The 19900-nt window shown below is 31.8% G+C and overlaps 1 protein-coding gene and 1 long non-coding RNA gene across 3 annotated transcripts in view; one reads left to right on the top strand and one right to left on the bottom strand.

The window, feature by feature from the left end:
* Positions 1 to 16387, bottom strand: part of LOC115888460 — a 64409-nt gene extending 48022 nt beyond the window's left edge. The window contains exons 1-2 of one of the 2 annotated variants that reach the window (XM_030908209.1): positions 16250 to 16387; positions 9203 to 9338 (exon numbers count right to left, since the gene is read on the bottom strand). In XM_030908209.1, the coding sequence (XP_030764069.1) occupies positions 9203 to 9338; positions 16250 to 16299 (186 nt within the window). In that variant the 5' untranslated portion in view covers positions 16300 to 16387. The remainder of the gene's footprint in view (positions 1 to 9202; positions 9339 to 16249) is intronic. The other variant, XM_030908210.1, reaches the window with a different exon arrangement.
* LOC115888461 lies at positions 9882 to 12059 on the top strand. Its single transcript, XR_004051268.1, has 2 exons — positions 9882 to 10087; positions 11701 to 12059. It is a non-coding gene; the product is annotated as an uncharacterized LOC115888461 (long non-coding RNA).
* Positions 16388 to 19900: the final 3513 nt, after the last annotated feature.

Here is a 19900-nt window from a genome sequence, read left to right as displayed (position 1 = left end):
AATATTCTGCAGAAAAAAATAAGTAAAAAAGTTCGCATCGCATAGATGTGTCTTACAATGCCTACTTTCGGAGATACAGGGTGTAAGCGTAGAAATTTAATTTTTATTTCGATTTTTTTCAAATAATTTCTGAAGTAAAGTCAATATTTGGATGAAAATTTGTGTCTGGAAGTTTTTTGACCTGAGAAATTTGATTTTGATGTCAATATGACTCCTAATTGTAGGGGGCGCCACCTACATATTTTTTAACTGGCTTCAAGAGTAATAACTTTTCGTCGGTACCTGTATAAAACTACAGAGTAAAAAAATATACATTCACGACGTTTTTTACGAGGACACCTTTTTTAGGTGTCTTGGTAAAAATCACTACGGGTAATGGTTCTCGAGATATTTGGAATCTTAATAATTAAATACCTGACATCACTGACACAAATTAAACATGTTGACTAAATAGTTATTAGACTGAAATCACAAATTTGAAATGTTTTTGTGTCAAAAGTTCATCATTTTTTCGAAGAAAAATTTAGGATTAATTTAAAAAAATAAAAAGTTCCCAAATTTATCATTTCAGTCAAATAACTATCTACTACTCAACATGTTTATTTTTTTTGTCAATGATGACATGTATTGACTACTAGCGTGTACCAGCGACTTCGTGCGCGTCGAATTAATCATTTGTAATGGTGATGATAAAGCAAAGCAAGAATTTCCATTATCATACAAACTGGATAAAATTTTCTCACATTTATGTCAGCATGAGAAAAACAATATGGCGATATTATTATATAACTTGGTAATATTTGAGGAGTAGTTTCTTCTCGTTGGAATTTGACTTTCGAAATATCCGTTTGCCAAAAATAAGCTTTTTACGTCAATCAGTTTAAGCAGAATCGTGGTTAAGAAATTACCCAACTTTTTGGAACACCCTGTATGATTTTTTAAAAAATTTCAAAATATGTAAAAAAAACAAATAAATTATGCTTATCCAAGCGTTTTCCCGAAAGACTAACCGTTTTTTAAATAACAAATATTGTAATATTTGAGGGGCGTTTTCACCCTCTTGGAATTTGATATTCGAGAAACCCCTCCTTATCGAACCTGAGTCAATTAGAGAACCTTACACCCCAGAGTCAATCCGTTTGCCAAAAATCAGCTTTAAACGTCAAGCAGTTTAAGCAGAATCGTGATTACTCAGTGGTCATATTTTATGAAACACCCTGTATAAATTTGTAAAAAATCTTAAAATATGTAAAACAACAAAATAAAATATACGTGTTTAAGAGTTTTTCCGAAAAACTCACCGGTTTTTAAATAAAAAATATTGTAATATTTGAGGGATAGTTTCACCCCCTTAGAATTCGAGTTTCAAAAAATCCCTTCTTATCGAACTTCTACACCCTAAAGTCAATCTGTTTTCCAAAAATCAGCTTTTTACGTCAAGAGCTTTAAGCAGGATCGTGATTAATCAATGACCAGATTTTTCGAAACACCCTGTGAACATTTTTAAAAAATCATAAAATATGTAAAAAAAACAAAATAAACTATACGTGTTTAAGCGTTTTTTCGGAAACTTGACCGTTTTTTAAATAAAAAATATTGTAATATTTGAGGGGTGGTTTCACCCTCTTGGAACTGGAATTTTGAAAAATCCCTTCTTATCGAACCTCTACATCCTAGAATTAACCTGTATGCCAAAATTGAGCTTCTTACGTTGAGTGGTTTCAGCAGGATCGTGATTAATCAGTATGTCAGTCACTTAAGGATTTTATATATTAGTATAGATTTCCATTCTAAGTAAATTAAGAACAGTTGCTCGTAGCGATTTTTACCAAGAGACATGTTTTAACTTCTACACCCTGTATAGAAACTAGGCACTTTAGGACATACATTTATATGAACTATTTTACTTATTTTTATTTGCAGAATATGCTGCCGAAGTTTCCGGAATACAGTTCTGACCACCCTGTATATCTCCTTGGATAATGAATTCCTGGAGAAATCCTGCAAACGAAAAGCAGCAAAATTATTTTAACGTTTTTAGCCAAGGACGAGTAATAATTGAACGATGTTTCGGAGAAAAGCAAGGTTTCCTAACATTCAGTAGAAACTTAGAAATAAATAAGAAAAAATACCATCAATATTAGCATATTTTGTATGTATTTTATAATATCGCTAAAAGTTTAATTGATGAAGATTTTCATTACCGGATTGAGAAATATAATGTTCAAATTAACATACAAAATAACGATATCCTAACATCAAATATAATTCACCAATTAGGACAGAAAAAAAACAGAACAGTAGCTTAAATGCTGTTCAATTAGATATCTACCGTATGTTCTAAAAAAACGCCGTCCAGTTGGCTTGGAAATGAACATCGATGACATTCCCCATATAATTCTACGATGACACTCCTCATTTTTTTTTCATTTCATAACTATCGCTGACGCCGTTTTTTTCGATTATACGGTATGTATCTGGGGGCCGCGCCAAGTCGAGTACAGCAGTACCATCCTTTTCTCGAAGGTATTAGCGGCACTTTTGACCACCCTGTAACTTCGTTGTGGATAAAGCAAGAATATTAATTTTCACTAAACTTGAAGACATACTATAGCTGGCTAGGTTACCAAAATATCTAGTAATTATCCCTCATAGTTTATGAATTATCGCTTGTCAAATTTCTTTAATTTCGACATTGACTCAGTGACAGATCATCAAAATCTAAGGTACTTCTCGATGTTTTAAACTCCAAATTTAGAATTTTAGGTAGCTTTAAGCTTATAACCAAATGAAAAAATTAAAAATCTCGAAATATCCTTATGGATTAAAAGTTAGCTGTCTAGCCGCTACCGGTACCGGCTTTCCAGTCGAGAAAAAGGTAGAAAACTAGAATTAATCGGAGCGGTCTCTTTTGATTTTATTTATATATCAATGTACCAACAATAATTCAAGGATAATGATTTTTTTCTAGTCAGACTTTAACTTGTAACGAAGTCTCTATTTATTTTTTTTAGTTTAATATGTTAAATGCTAGGCTTGAACAAATATCGAACATGGGTTGATAGCGTGGCGCGAAAGTGCTGGTACACCGGGTGGCCCGAGTTCGAGGATGCCTCGGGGCATATTTTTTTATTTTATTTTCGTTAATATTCTAATTGTAAAATATTAAATACATATCTTAAACAATAATTCAAGGATTATGAATTTTTTCTAGTCAAACTTCTTTAATTTCGCCAGTGACTCACTCGCAGTCATCAAAATTCTAAAGTACTTCTAGATATGTCACAAACTTCTAGATGTGTCACAAAATTTTGAATTTTAGGTAGCTTAGCTTATAATGGAAGGAAAAAATTAAAAATCTCGAAATATCCTTATGGCTCAAAAGTTGTCTAGTCGCTAGTGGTAACCGACTTTCCGGTGATGGTAATAGGGGGACCGGTAATAGGATTGTTTTAAAAATTTTGATTTTTATACAAAAACACCTGCTCCATCTATCTAAAATATTATCAGCGTTACAGTGTTGCCAGATCATTTGAAAAGTGGTAGCATATTTGTTATTTTAAATGGAAGTATATTATTATATTTTTGGAAACTACTCTCATATCTCTTATAGTTTTCGAGATAAAAAATAAAATATGTGTAAAATTGACAAAAACATAATTTTGAATAAGCATTAGTAAAATCATGAATTGAACATTTTTAAAGTTGATATTTGAGTTATAACGAAAGTCGGAAACACAAGTCGTTAGAAAAATAGAATTAATTCAATTGATATTATCTGACTTAATTAATTATACGATAATTCAATGTTTATGAATTATAGTCAAACTTCTTTAATATTATTTTGAATGACTACAAAAAGAAATAAGATCGCTCATCAAGATCAAAAACATAGAATGTAAAAAATGCCAAGTCTCGCAATACAATTCCTCCGCTATAAAAAGTTGTGAGATCTCATGTAAATCCAAGTCAGTTTATTTATTTAGTCTCTCTTTAAGCACCTATTCAACAATTTAGTTATAAATTGGTAGCATCAATATTAGTCATCTTTATTTCTATAATAATTATAATGACTTGGCAATTGCATGCACGGCACCATAATTATAAAAAAGAATAATCTACTATTTCGATTACTAAATAAATCTAAAATGTACACTTAAGAATACAGTTTTTTAATTACTATAGAATATCATATCGTGCAATTGCCAAGTCATTATAATTATTATAGAAATAAAGATGACTATAATATTGATGCTACCAATTTATAACTAAATTGTTGAATAGGTGCTTAAAGAGAGACTAAATAAAATAAACTGGCTTGGATTTACATGAGATCTCACAACTTTTTATAGCGAAGGAATTGTGCGAGACTTGGCATTTTTTACATTCTATGTTTTTGATAGGATATACAGTATGGTATCCTATACAGTATATTTTTATTATATATAGTATATTTGATAGGATATACAGTATGGTATCCTGGTACAGTATATACAGTTACAGTATGTAAATATCAATTAATACTACGGAGGACAAAGATAGGGTTTCAATACGCAAATTAAAAAAAATATTTCAAATACTTCAAAAGAGGGTTGAAAAAAAACATGTTCTATTTATTTTTAAAAACGAAACGTGTTATTTATGGTTTAAAACAGGTTTTATTGTTTTAAACACGGTTTTAACGGCAAAGTATGGATTATGTTTAAAACTCTTTTAAAACACTTGTTTCCAACTACTTAATGAAGATGGCATTGAAAATGAAGAAGTAGGTTGGGTAACAAAAGACGCAAAAGTTTTTTCGATTACTAGAAAACTTCGAGTTGCAGCACAAAATAGTAAAACGTGTGTAGACGCAAAAGCGGTCTGTTTTACATGAAATTTATTATAACAGAAGACATGATATAACAGGGTATTTAGATTATTCTAAAATTTTATGATTGAAACAGTTTCTGTATGTATGTAGCCAGGTAATGAATGAAGAATGCCGACGCTTTTCGATCGTTGGACACATGTATTTTGTCAATAAATCGCTAATAGATGTCGCAGAATCTGAAATATCTATCACTGGAAACTATTCGACACATCGTGTAACGTCTTGACTTTAACGAAACATGAATGTTTCTTACATTCAATGTTCTTACATTTGACGAAAGAAAATCATTATTTTAGAGTCGCAGAGTCGTAAATGGAGACACGAATAAACCACACAGACGACAATGAACTGCTTTAAACCAAATGCCTCACTTGCCTTTAAATAAAATAAACTAAACCACATTCGTTGTTCGAATTTCATCTGCATTTCCGCAGTACTGCGTCTTCGCGGATAATTTGTGATGAAAAATTCTTTCACTTCTTCATAGCGGTTAAATTTATAATCGCTCTTAAATTGAGGTACGCGAAAAAGCAGTTCCATAATTGAGTTAAATGGTACTTCGTTTAAATCGTTGACCGGATGACATTTCTATTAATTACTACACAAAAGGCGCTTCTAAAGACTTTCAATTAAAACATATACAGGGTAAGTCAAATTAAATAAGTGCAAATATTTTCAGGTGTGGTATATTTCGACCCCAGGAACACGTCTATGAGTTTTTTTTCGCTAAAAAAAGATGTTGAAAATCGTGCATTTTCTTTTAAATTTCCCTGTATATTTTTCGAAAAATTTTTAGAACTGCCTGTTCACCGCAAATTTTCCCACGGCATAATTTCTTAATCTCTGATATTACCAATAGTTACGGCTTTACTCTATGGTTACGGCAATAAAAGGGATGCAAATACAGAAAAAATCCGGTGCCTCTCAAAATGTTTTCAAAAAAATAATTTTTAATTATTTATTATTTCTATATTTTTATATATTTATTAACTTAAATAACTCGGTTATTTTGGACTTATCTGAAAAATGGTAAAGAGAAAATATATATTTTTTTTCGAGATCTACCAGCCCTGAAAATATTTGCACTTATTTAAGACTCACCCTGTATAACTATACGGGTTGCGTCTCAAAAGTGGCTACCCCTAAAACTTTTTAATTTTTTCAGATAAAAAAACGAGGTTTGGTATGTTAGTATATGACATAAATTAGGATTGATTGACGTATTCAATTCTTGGCCACTTTCTGTTTCACCGGAAACGACTATAACTTTTGATTTTTAAATGCGCCCTCGGTATTTTTTTACTTTATTTGATAGAAAATGACACTCTGAATATAATGACATATAATATGTCAACTTTTGCCATTTTCGCTTAAAACAAAATTGCATTTTAAATTTCAATCTAAGGTGCCCTGGCTGTGTTAAAAACATTAATTTTTAATCAAGAAGCCTTGAAAAAATAGATTTGATCGTCTAAAGTTTTTAGTGTCTTGTCCTGGCCGGTTAGAAGATGCCCAAATCGTATTTTTAATCATATCTTAATTTTTTTAAATGGGACGAGGGTGGCTCGTTAGCATATTTGGAAAAGGCATTTTTTTACGAATAATTTGGTACCACACACTTGGTATTTCGAATCAAATTGCCATGTTGAATCGTATGTTGCAATTTAAAATAAACCATATTCGAAAATGTCAAAAGTTGACATATGATATGTCATTCTATTCAGAGTGTCATTTTCTGTCGAATAAAGTAACAAAATACCGAGGGTGCCATTTAAAAATCAAAAGTTGTAGTCATATCCGGTAAAACGGATCAATCAATTCCAATTTACGTCATATACTAACATACTAAATCTCGATTTTTTACCTGAAAAAATAAAACAGTTATAGGGGTAAGCCACTTTTGAGACGCACCCGGTATTTGTATTACCTTAAGAGATATGAGCCGAAATGAATTAAAAAGATATAGTGGCATTACTAACCGGTAGGATTCAAACTATTTGACGTTTTATTTAGTCCTCACATAATTTCTATCCAGATTTAAACACCTTGCATAAAACCATTTATAGAATAAAACAAGGATCATCGGCATCCTATCTTAGTCCAGGGCCAGTACTGGGGAAAAACAGCAAATAAGACTCCTACAATCGCCGAAAAGTTTAAAATATTAGATTATCTTGATTCGGGAAAAAGAAACTCATCAAATTCGAGTTTTTGACAATTTTTTAAGTTGTTTACATTTTCTAAAGTAATAAATATAAGTGGCTTCAGTAATCCGGATGCCTCGATAGATATGTCGGAACGCTATCTGCCCGGACTACTGAATAGGGTTCAGAACCGGGAAATCTCGGTACCAAAAATACCGGGAATTCTCGGTTCTTTTGAGACGTCAAAGAACCGGGACTCGAAATAAAAAAATCTTTCGGTACTTTCGGTACCGATTTTTTTTTACTCGTTAATAAAATATAATTAAAAAATTATTTTTTGTTACATGCGAAAATTCATTGATACCTTCTAGCGGTCGAAATCAAACTCTTCTAAATAAATAGTAATGTTATCTCTTATTATTCTTACTTCTGAAGTTCTTTTGAAGTTCCTATAATGTTGCTCAATATGCGGAAACCCTACTACTGAAGTTACTCTGTATATAAAAATAGTATTTTTAACTACCTCATTATTTTTTATTATGATTCCACACGAATTTGTCGTAATGCATGTTGTATACTTTATTTACATTTATATTTAACATACCGGGTGGTGCAATTTGAACAATTTTGTACAAGTCGATTTTAAATAATTTAACAAAAACTGCATCTAATTTTAAATTACGATTCATAAGCCGGTATAAATAGTATCTAAAAGAAACAAATTTTTTAGAAACTAAGAATGTAAAATAGTTTTAACATATAATATTGCTTTGAAGTGCCGTATGATCGAAAAAAAAAAAAGAAATGAAGATCGCTGTCAATTTATATGGGAAATGTCATCGATAGTCATTTCAAAGCCAACTGGACGCCGCTTTTTTTTCTATCATACGGTATAACGATGCTGTAAAAAGTCAACTAGTAAACACAAGTATGCGCGAACCCTAATATCACTTCTACACCATAGATATAGATAAAAGAAAATAACCATCTATTAAGATTTCTACACCAACTGTCACGGCATTTCATTCAATCCCAGAGTTTACTTTAATTAAAAGTAAATTCTAAACCCGCCTCTGTAAGTGAAAACATCAAATTTCATTACACTAGGCTTGCAAATATGTTGATGTGGGAGTAAGTAAAGAGCGCTAAAAAGAATATGGAATAAGGTGTCGATGGTTTCCTAATCGCCAGACAGGTTTATTGACCTACATTGATTCATCAACATATCATTTAAAAATAAAAGTAAGCCTTGCCAAATATTTAAAATAACTCTAGTACTACCTAGCACATAGTGATTTGATTGTAACCGATTTCTCGTGACAAAGTGTCTTGTCACTAGAAATGTCTTGCTTCCCAGCCAAGACTTCTTAAAAAAATGTTCAATGTGTATTTAAACTATCAAAAGTGGCTCACCCCTATAACTTATTTATTATATATTATAACTTTTTTAGATAAAAAAAAACGAGATTCGGTATGTTAGTATATAAAATAAATTAGGATTGATCGACGTATTCAACTGTTTTCGGTCATTTCCTGTTACAACTTATAATTTTTATATGGCAGCCTCGATATTGTTTTACTTTATTCTATAGAAAATGACACTCTGAATACAATGAATTACAGTCAAAACACTCTGAATACAGTCAATGAATGACATATGATATGTCAAAGGATTAGGACTGATTGACATATTGACGTCAATCAATCCTAACTTATATCATATACTAATATACCAAATCTCGTTTTTTTTCTGAAAAAAAAAATAAAAAAGTTATAGGGGTGAGCCACTTTCGGGACGCACTCGGTATAGATATCAAAAATATGGAGATCATTCAATGCAGCCGCAAGGATAATTATTGTAACTTAGAGAGTTTCACAATTAAATTATATGTATACCCATTTTTGAATAGATGGATCAAGAATAATTTCGTATTTTCGAAAAAAAGACGTCTAGTTAAATGATGATCGATGTCATCCCGATATAATTTTACATACAAAATGACAGTGATCTTCATATCCAAGCCATATCTGATGCCGTTTTTTCTCAATTGTATGGTATATAATTCTATTGATAATCATATACCATACAATTGACCATACCACGACCTATACCATATTGATGGTATAGGTCGTGGTAAGCATTTTTTTGTTACTCGAACTCAATGTCTTTAGATAGTAACAATACCTGAGATGACTTAGAACAGCTTGAAACTACCCCTAACGCTAGTGGAAGTGAAAAGGGCCTTTTTGAAACTTTTGGAGATGATGGTACCTTTCTGACGCTGAGTAAAAGGACTGAAGAACGATCCTCTGGCAAATCACTGTAAGAAAAATAAAGTATATCACTATCAGTAAAGAAAATAACTTTATAATAACAATCAAATTGACAAAATAAAACAAGTCTCTATATTAATTTTAATTCAAAAATTCTATTTTAAAGAAGTTATTTTTTGTTTACTTATTAATATCCATAGACTTAGAATAAAATATAGACTACACTATTTACATTTAAGCGCGGTCCAATATTAATTTTTGTAAACATGTTTACTCCTGGGTGCAGCTGACCTCGGCCGTCTGAGTCTTTCGCCTCCAGCCTATGTTGTCACGTCTAAAATATTATTAATATTTTTTTTGTTGTTATACACATATATTGAGATATTAAAACTGTATTTTAATAAAGTAGTGTTTAATAGTAGAAAGATGTATTAAATAGTCCCTATACTACTAAATTATAAGTCGGAGACTATTTAAAAATGACAAATTCTTTACAATTTGGCAACACCCATCAATCGCCGGGTCGCCTGTTCATTCTTTATTCTCTCGTAGTAGAGCCATAGTAGAGTAAAGCACGTGTCGTAAAAACCTTGTTGTCACAGTTTCTCCATGGCTATTTTATTGTTTTTATTGGATGTTTTGATTTTGTATTTTTTTGGATTCGATTTTCTTAGTGTGTAGTGTCGGTTTAGTGTTTATTTTGATTACTTTTTATTTAAAAACTATAAAACATGGTTCGTCAGTGCCAAATTTGTAAGAAATTGGACTATTTAAGTCCTGGAACAACATTCCACAGGTAAGTCAAATTTACTATTTTGGCGTCAGTGGCGTTGTAGAAAGGCGCTTATTTAGATAATAATTTAGTAAATTATAAACCCTGGAAAATCTGTATTTTTTATATTTATCATTTACGTAAAGGTTCTTACTAACCTCGTTATTAATATAACGAGTAGATACATTATTAAGTACATAAGAAGTAGACACATTATTTTCTTGGGCATTGGTTAATTTAATGCTTTTTTTTATGAAAAATGTGTTTCTTTTTATTCTAAAACCATCCTTAGAATCTAAAATAACATACAGGAATTCCAGAATGATATTCCATTATGAAACAACAATTTTTAAGGCTTATTATAAACTATAAACAATCGAGAAAGTCGAAAAAATTACAAGCTACCAAACATTTTAAAATACCAAACATTCCTTATTTTTTTTCAAGACTAAAATATTTTACAAACATTACTTTTTCCCTATAGTTTCACATCAGGTATAGAAATAACTACGTTTTTATGATAGGGTCACCATTATGATAACAAAAATGACGAACAATGGTCCAGAAATGTAAACAAGTACATATTTTTTGTAAATATTTTTCTTACCGCTTGCATTTTTGTCCATTATTATTTCACAAATTATACAGGGTTATGTAAACCAGGTAGATATTTCGTTTTTTTTATATTAAACAAAGATAAAATAAATATGCCATTTTAAAATTTATCCAGTACTTACCTAGAGTTTTTTCTTTTTTTTTCTCGACTGTTAATCTATTATTAATTTGTAATACCGTATGATCGAAAAAAACGGCGTCCAGTTGGCTTGGAAAAAACCATCGATACATACTCCATATAATTTTACATATAAAATGACAGCGATCTTCATTTCATAGCCATCGCTGACGCCGTTTTTTTTCGATTATAAGGTATAATTTTCATTTTTTCTTTTATAATGTAATATCACTTAAGTAATATCACATATAATCTGAAGATAGTTTTAGAATTAACCAAAACGTAAATCTTTAATAAAACAATCTGTTATTATTTGCCATATATGTATGTATCCAAGAAAATAATTTACATATTATTATTATATGTTTTACTGTTTTTTATCTTTATTTGAAACTCAGAAATGTTGCATTGGCTTTCTAAAAAAATGAACTTGTAAGTTTTTAAAATGCTTCGTTTCGGAGATACAGGGTGTAGAAGTTTCATTTTTATTTCGATTTTTTTCCAAATAATTTCTGAAGTGACGTCAATATTTGGACGAAAATTGGCGTTTGGGAGTTTTTTGACATGAAAAATTAGATTTAGATGTCAATTTGACTTTTACTAATAGGGGGCGCCACCTACATATTTTTTAAGTTATTTGAAGAGTAATACTTTTTGTCTGTATCTATATAAAACTACTGAGAAAAATTTACATTTCCAACGTTTTTTACTTAATAAGGTCTCTTGTTGACACTCGCCACAAGTATAGTTCTCAAGATATTTGGAAACGAATTAATCAATACATTCTTCATAAATTATTTGGAAAAAAGCGAAATAAAAATGAAATTTCTACACTCTGTATCTCTGAAACGAAGCATTTTAGGACATAAATTTATACTATTTTTTTTACTGATTTTATTTGCAGATTATGCTGCCAAAGTTTCCTGAATACAATTCCGACCACTCTGTATATCAAGATATCCCCCATTACGTACTAGTTTTTCTTAATAATTTTCTATACATTTTCCAACGCCAAGATGTACCAAGCGCATACAAATACATCAAGCTTCAAACAAGCTTGCACGTTGACAGTAATACCTACAGTAATATTGTATTATATTAATGTAATATTTTTGAACCAATGTTCAATATTACTGTAGTAATACTGTTTATACTCATGCCTTTTATATTTGTTTGAATTTGGTGCATATTTCCATTGAATAAAGTATAGTCACCATTACCATTATTATACTTACTCTATAATAAAGACAGTAACGAGTTAAATAAATGTAGTTTTCATTTTATTCACTTCCTAAAAGCTTGCTTTAATGGAACAGATTCCTGTTTTTTCTAATTTACATAATAAGACATCACTTTTACCGGAAAAAAAAATTAAACAATTATAAAGTTTTTTCTCTTTCTGTTCTATTATATCTATAGAATAGATCCTGTTTTGATTAATATTAGAGTTGTAAATGTTTGACTAAAATTAATATTTTATTAAATTAATAATTTATCATCAATTTCAAAAATTAAATAATTTCGATTATTAAAATTTCTTCTATAACACGTACTTTATTATTTTTATCGTTTTTAGACTCTAAGACGTATTTTTTTTCTAAGTCCTAAACTTTGCTTTATATTAAACTATTTTCTTTATCCTAAATCTTAATAATATAAAAAAGTTTAAATACGATATATTTTTAATTGAATTATAGCTTCATTAAAATTAAAAAAAATACCCGCCTATGATACGGAGAGTGCAGGTGCACTGAAGAAACAAAAAGACAGTGTTGCGTTGGGCGGCAGAGCCGTCAGGAAACGACCGTTACGACGGAGACAGCCTATCTATCGCTCGTGTCGCACTCGTTAGAGCCAAAAACAATAACACAACAATAACAAGACGTTGTCTGTCCGCATCTTCCAGCTATTTATGAATGAGATGCTCAGTCTATATTTTATTCTAAGTCTATGTTAATATCAGTAACTAAACTTGTACTGTATCACAGAATATCTAGCTACGCAACAGAAAAATACTCGAAATGAAAGAGCTAAAATTGCACAAATAGAATAATAGATGGCGCGACAATATCATAATCAGAATATAATTAGAAATTTTGAACTTTCGGTTTTGGATCGACGGCTCGTCGACGGCCTTGTAGCTCGGCTAAATATGCACAGTTGCCAGATTCAAAAAGACTTGAATTGGCATCCCATTCTTTTATTGTGTATAATGCAGTATGTGTTTCTTTCTATTCTTCTTTTCTTATCAGGTACACTTATATTAATTATTCCTTTGGCTATTAAAATAGTTTTAAGTATATTATTACAAAACATATACATTTTTAATATACACTACCTTATAATGTTAACTAAGAAAATACCTTTAATTACCTTTAAAATTAATAATATACAGGCCGATTAATAGTGATATTTATTAATGCTGGAACGTTAGTAATGGTTAATAATTTATTAAAATGCAGTACAAAAAATGTTAACTGACTAAAAAAATACTATAATAACAAATTTCTTCCGTTTGCCACGTTATTTATATAGACCTAGGTAGATTTTAAAAAGTGACACAGGTACAATTAATAATATATTAGTTAGATACGTAGTATACCAAGTTTGAGCCCAATCGAAAGCCAGGAAATGGTATCGTAATATGGTACTATATTAAGGTACCACTTTATATGCATCATAGTACCATCATATTACAATGTCACCGAAAATACGTAGTATCCCAAGTTTAAGCCCAATCGAACGTCATGTATCGTAATATGGTACTATATTATGGTATCACTTTATATGCTTCATGGTACCATAATATTGTAATGTCATGAAAAATAGTATATATCAAATACCGTATGATACCGAAAAAAACGGCGTCCAGTTGGATGGAAAAGGACGATCGATGACATTTCCCATATAAATTTACATATAAAATGACAGCGATATTATTTTCATAGCCATCGCTAACGCTGTTTTTCCCAATTATACGATATGAACTTGGTATGAACACAATCGAACGTCAGGAAGTGGTATCATAATAGTAGAACAATACTTTATTATATTGTCGCCGAATTACCATGAAAATTCAGGATTCAATTATACAATCAAACGTCAGGAAGTGATTGTAATTTAGCTCATAAGATTTAATTCCAACTAACATGGCAAACTGAAAAAATCAGCTCTGATCTATTTTAATATGTTTAAATGATGTAGCAAATTTGAAGGTAGGCTTTATCAGGAAGTATTACGATATGAATTACAATAATGGCAACACTGCACAAAAATTATTTTAAATTTTGTTTGTAGAAAACTGTTTTCTTTTAAATTTATTGCCCTCTATTATGTAGTAGCGAAACTACCACATCAAAATATCTGATTTGGAGACAGGCTTTAAAAGCCTGTCTCCTTTTGCTAACTACAATTTTATACATGTAACGAGGCTTCTGTTGCGTAGCTAGATATTCTGTGACTGTATGATCGAAAAAAAAAATGGCGTCCAGTTGGCTTGTAAATGACGATCGATGACATTCTCCATATAATTTTACATATAAAATGATAGCGATCTTTATTTCATAGTAATCGCTGACGCCGTTTTTGGTTTGGTTTGGTGTAATATTGTACGGTGTGGTCCAAAAAAAGCGGCCTCCATTTGGGTTGAAATGAACATCGATGAGATTCCCCATATAATTTTACACATGACAGCAATCTTCATTTCATAGCCATCGCTTACGCCGTTTCCGTTTTTTTTTTTTTTGATCATACGGTATTTTGTCATGACAGTTGTACATAAATAGACGATGAACGGTATTTATAAACATTAAAATATATAAAATAAATCATATATGTTAGGTTTTGATAATTTATTTAAAAAGATTATAAAGAAAAAAGGTTTGTTAAAAGAGCAATAGCATAAGAGATCCAAGATCCGAGACTAAACAAACCGTTTAATCAGAGTGTGGTTTAGGTTTAATTCTAAATTAAGCGGAGACTTTAAATGTACCTTTTGCTCACTAGCCACGTCCACACTTTGCATTAGAGGTTATTTTTAAGCCATACGGATGAATATTGGGGGAACGAAAGTTTTTTTTTCTACAGGGATAAAAGCGTAGTAAGTATTGCCACCGTACATAAAACTCTGAGTTTTATGTACGGTGGTATTGCTACTATTACTTATACCGGGTGCGTCTCAAAAGTGGCGGATAAAAAATCGAGATTTGGTACGTTAGTATATGACATAAATTTGGATTGATTGACGTATTCAATTCTTTTCGGTCACTTCCTGTTTCACCGGAAATGACTATAACTTCTGATTTTCAAATGGCACCCTCGGTATTTTGTTACATTATTCGATAGAAAATGACACTCTGAAGAGAATGGCATATCATATGTCAACTTTTGACATTTTTGGAATATGGTTTATTTGAAATTACAACACGCAATTCATAACGACAACAATTTGACTCGAAATACCAAGTAGGTATGTGGTACCAAATTATTCGTAGTTGTTAAATGCTTTTCCAAATATGCTAATGAGCCACCCTCGTTCCATTTAAGAAAATTGAGATATGATTAAAAATACGATTTGGGAATCTTTTAACCGGCCAAGAGAAGACACTAAAAACATTAGACGATCAAATTTATTTTTCCCAGGATCCTTGATTAAAAATTTGTGTTTTTAACACAGCCATGGCACTCTAGATTGAAATTTAAAATACAATTTTGTTTTAAGCGAAAATGTCTAAAGTTGGCATAGTAAGTAATGCACCGCCTACCGGTAAGCGAAAAACATTCTTAACCCAATTTCTAATTTCTTTTGAAACAATATTTTCACCATGAAACATTTTTATTAAGATCTATTTTCAGTCTGAGTAAAGCAGTTATGATAAAACTTGTTTTATCATTTACAATATGAAATTCTATGATTTTTGTTTTTTTATGTTGTTAGTTGACAAATATAAAACACTGATATAACGAAAATTTCATAGTCAAAATCAAAAACAATAAAAACCATCTTTAATGGCTACTCCTACCTATCATAGAAACAGTTCTTTAATTTGCCCGATAAATAGTTTTTATTTATTATTATTTCGAAATTTTGTAAGTAGTAATTTAATAAATAGTGTCCGTTCAAAATCGCCCAGGTATTAAAAAATTCTCATTAAACATGAACAAGTAGGAATTCATTCAATTTTAAAGTGATGTCCCTTATTTCAGAACTTTAACAAAATCTTATAAATATGTAATACAAAAGATCAGACTCTACGCCAAAAATAAACTATAAATACGACTGAGACATATTTTGTTGCTATAAATACTGTGTGATTCCCTTTTTTCATTACTAATTACATATTATATATTACTGCTTATAAACATTTACAAAGTATGGCTTTTCCCTAACAAGCTTATACTTTCTTACTCCCTTGCTCACAATAAGGCAGAATATATGCATCAATTATTACTACCTTTTTATCCACTTTGAGATTAGTTTATTAAGTCGCTTCTTTTTCCCCATTTTCGACACAACTTTAATCACACTCGATATCAAAACGAAATTAACAAACTCTAAAAAACGCGTGTTGCGATTTACCACAGTTGAATTTCGAATGAGACGGCTTTTAGAGAGCGCAAACTTCAGGAATTCCCATAGATATTCCCGTTTATTTTTAGCTACCCTACAAGCAAAGCGCGCCTTCTTAAACCTTCTGCATTCGAAGCCAAAATAAAATGCTTCGAATATTTTAAAATAGACACCTACTTAGCAGTATCAAAAAGTACATTAATTAGGTCTATTACTATTATTAAATGAAACATGAAAATTAATAAAAATATTCACTCAATGCGATTTCTTGTTTGAAAGTGGATAAAAAAAAGAAAGTGGACAAAGATAATGTTTCATTTAAATGAAATATGTTATGTCCTCAAACAAATAATACAAATAAAAAAAAACCTACTGTACAAAACGAAGATGTCCAATATATTATACGAATACCATCCAGATATAAACAGAAAAATGCAATGTTTCAATTTATTTATTAAAAAAAGTTGTATATTAACAATATAAAACAACTCAATAGTTCCCAACTGGCGTACGACAGGAAGACGCGATATCCCCAAAGCTGTTTACAGCAACACTAGAAGAAATCTTCCGTCAACTGGACTGAACTAACAAAGGATTAAAAATAGATGGAGAATCTCTTGACCGTCCAGATTCACTGATAACGTAGTCCTAATTGCCAATAGTTCTGAAGAACTACAAGCACAAATGAATGAACTAAATACAGCCAGCAATAAAGTGGGCCTCAAAATAAATTTAGCAAAAACTAAAGTAGATAGTGTACAACGAACTAGTGGAAAGAAAAGACATTCTAATAAATAACACGACACTGGAAATAGTATATTTGGGACAACTAATACACAGTTCGGGATCTCTACTACCAGAAATCAACAGGAGAATTAACTCTAACTAAAGAAGAAAACATTCGACCAATGTGTACTACCAGTCAGAACCTATGCATGCGAAACCTGGACACTTAAAACGGACATCATAAGAAAACTGCAGATAGTACAACGCTCAATAGAACGAAATATGCTGGGAATAACCAGGAGAGACCGTAAAAGAATAGAGTGGATACGACAAAAGACCCAGGTAATAGATGTCATCCACAGAGTCAAATCCCTCAAATGGTAATGGGCAGGTAACCTGGCAAAAAACAGACAACAGAGTACCCACGAGGAATTAAGAGACCTAGAGGAAGAGATCCCACCTGAGGTGGGATTATGATATTAGGAAATTAGCAGGGATAACTTGGGCCCGTATAGCCATCAATGAACCATGGACCCAACTGCAAAGAGAGTATATAAATATGTGAGGGAGGCTACACCATAATTGGAAATGGTTGAATAAGCTGAAAATTATGATAATGATTATATTCTTCTTCTTCTTTCTCAGCCTGGTTCCATCCAGTGTTGGATATAGGCCTCTTCTAGGTTTTTCAATGCTTCGCGATCTCTAGCCAATCTTATCCATTGTCTTCCCGCCACTGCCCTGACGTCATCGACCCATCTCTTTTTTGGTCGGCCCACACTTCTTGTTGTTCCCCTAGGTCTCCATAGGATTATTTTTTGGGGCCATCGGTCTGGATCCTGTCTTGCCACATGTCCTATCCATTGCCACTTCAGACTTGCCACTCTTTTAACGACATCTATTAATTTTGTTTTTTGACGTATGTGGGTATTCCGTATTTTTCCCCTAATGGTGACTCCCAACATGATTCTTTCCATGGCTCTTTGTGCTACTCGTAGTTGTTCTGCTGTTTTTCGAGTAATTGCCATAGTCTCTAAGCCATACGTAAGCACAGGTAGAATGCAGCTGTCGTAAGCCTTTTTCTTTAGGTTCATGGGCACCTTTTTATCCTTGAAAATATCGCTCATATTTCCAAATGCTACCCAAAGATATTTCCAATGCTTCCCAGGACTTTCACCTTGTCGTGGTGGGAGGGCTCAGTAACCTTCAATATCCAGGGAGCAATGCCGGCGGTAGCATAGCTACTGGTAGGGCCACCCATGCCGGTAAGGTCTCGAAGTGATGAAGGTGAAGCTAAGGAAGTCCATAGCATGCAGCGTCTGACTCAAAGTGAGCGGCTGCAAACAGCGTCTGTATCCATAGTGGGCGGCTGAGATAATACTCGCCAACACGCTCGGCAAGCGGGGAGTTCTAACTGCCATTTACCTTCTTAGAACATGATTATATTAACGAAGTATATAGTACTGTATGATCGGAAAAGTACGGCGTCAAGTTGGCTTAGAGTTAAAAAACAACATAGAGAAAACAAATCATTCATAAACTCCATATTTGTTTTGCCCAGACATAAGCTTTAAAGATTCATATATCATAGAGTTAAAAAATATATACAATATTCGGGACTTAATATCTAACCGACACTTTCCGACAAGTCGGAATTAACTATCTCTGCGCTGTGGTTGTCATTTTATGGATCTGCCCAAGCTCACCTGATGATGGAGTAGGGCTCCGAAACCGGTAGTGAGAGCAGGTTGATCCACATTATGACAAATACAGCGTAGAATAAAATTTCTATATCAGCAGTTAAGTGGCAAGAATCCTTATATAATTTTATTAAAAAATATAATCCCTATATAATTTTATATATAAAATGACAGCGATCTTCATTTCATAGCCATCGCTGAAGCCGATTTATTTTCGATAATAGTGTAGGTATTTTATTTCAATCATATTGAAAATACAGTGATTTTTTGCAGGACTTTTTTTATTTAATTATTTATACAGTATGTCCCCAGATTCTCTTTACATAGAGTTTCCATACGTCTAGATTTTTAAAGTGTCCGAGGCGGTCCGGCCAGGATTTGGAAATGCGTCCGGGAAACCTGACCGCAAAAACAATTTAACTTAGTAAAATATTTTACAATTACAGTTGAATTAATGTCGCAGCAGTGGCGGCTCGTCAGGCTAGGCAAGGTAGGCGGCGCCTACCCTAAGATTTTGGCAGAATTTAAGCGATTTATTACATTACATTATTTACTCTCTATAATCAATACATAAAAATACTGTTAATACACGGAAGTGTGTTTTAATAATCAATATTATTTTAATATTTGTGGTCTTGTATATTAACATATTCACTACCGCTGTCGTACGCTGACCGCTGACTGTGCCGCTGCGTTAGAAAACAAAATAATTTTGACCGTTGGAGTGCCTTTGTTCGGCGATTTCTACATCGCCTACTATCAGAGCCAATGCACGACGTACAGCAGTCTTCTGTCTCTGTCTAACTCATCGTGCGGTAGCGACGCGACGTAAGTCGGATTTGTATCATATTAAGGCGGAACTTAGGCGAAATCTCCGATCGCCTTCGCATGAAGTCGTGAAGGCTCGGTAGGCTTAGATGTTAAGGGGATATTCCGGATATTTCATAAGGAGATATATCATATTTCGTTAAGGGGATATTTTATGATTCATTATATGTAGCATTTAAAACTTTTATATGAAAATTCAAAAAACTTTTAAGCAAATTGGAAGCATTTTTTCGGGCTTGTCCGAGAATATTAAAAATGATATAACCGGTTGTATTTCAGAA

The sequence above is a fragment of the Sitophilus oryzae genome, unplaced genomic scaffold (assembly GCF_002938485.1).
Source record: "Sitophilus oryzae breed Bouriz unplaced genomic scaffold, Soryzae_2.0 scaffold_738_pilon_pilon, whole genome shotgun sequence".
NCBI classification, from domain to species: domain Eukaryota; kingdom Metazoa; phylum Arthropoda; class Insecta; order Coleoptera; family Curculionidae; genus Sitophilus; species Sitophilus oryzae.
Note: the sequence above shows the minus strand (reverse complement) of the source record. Positions and strands in the feature narration are given on the sequence as shown.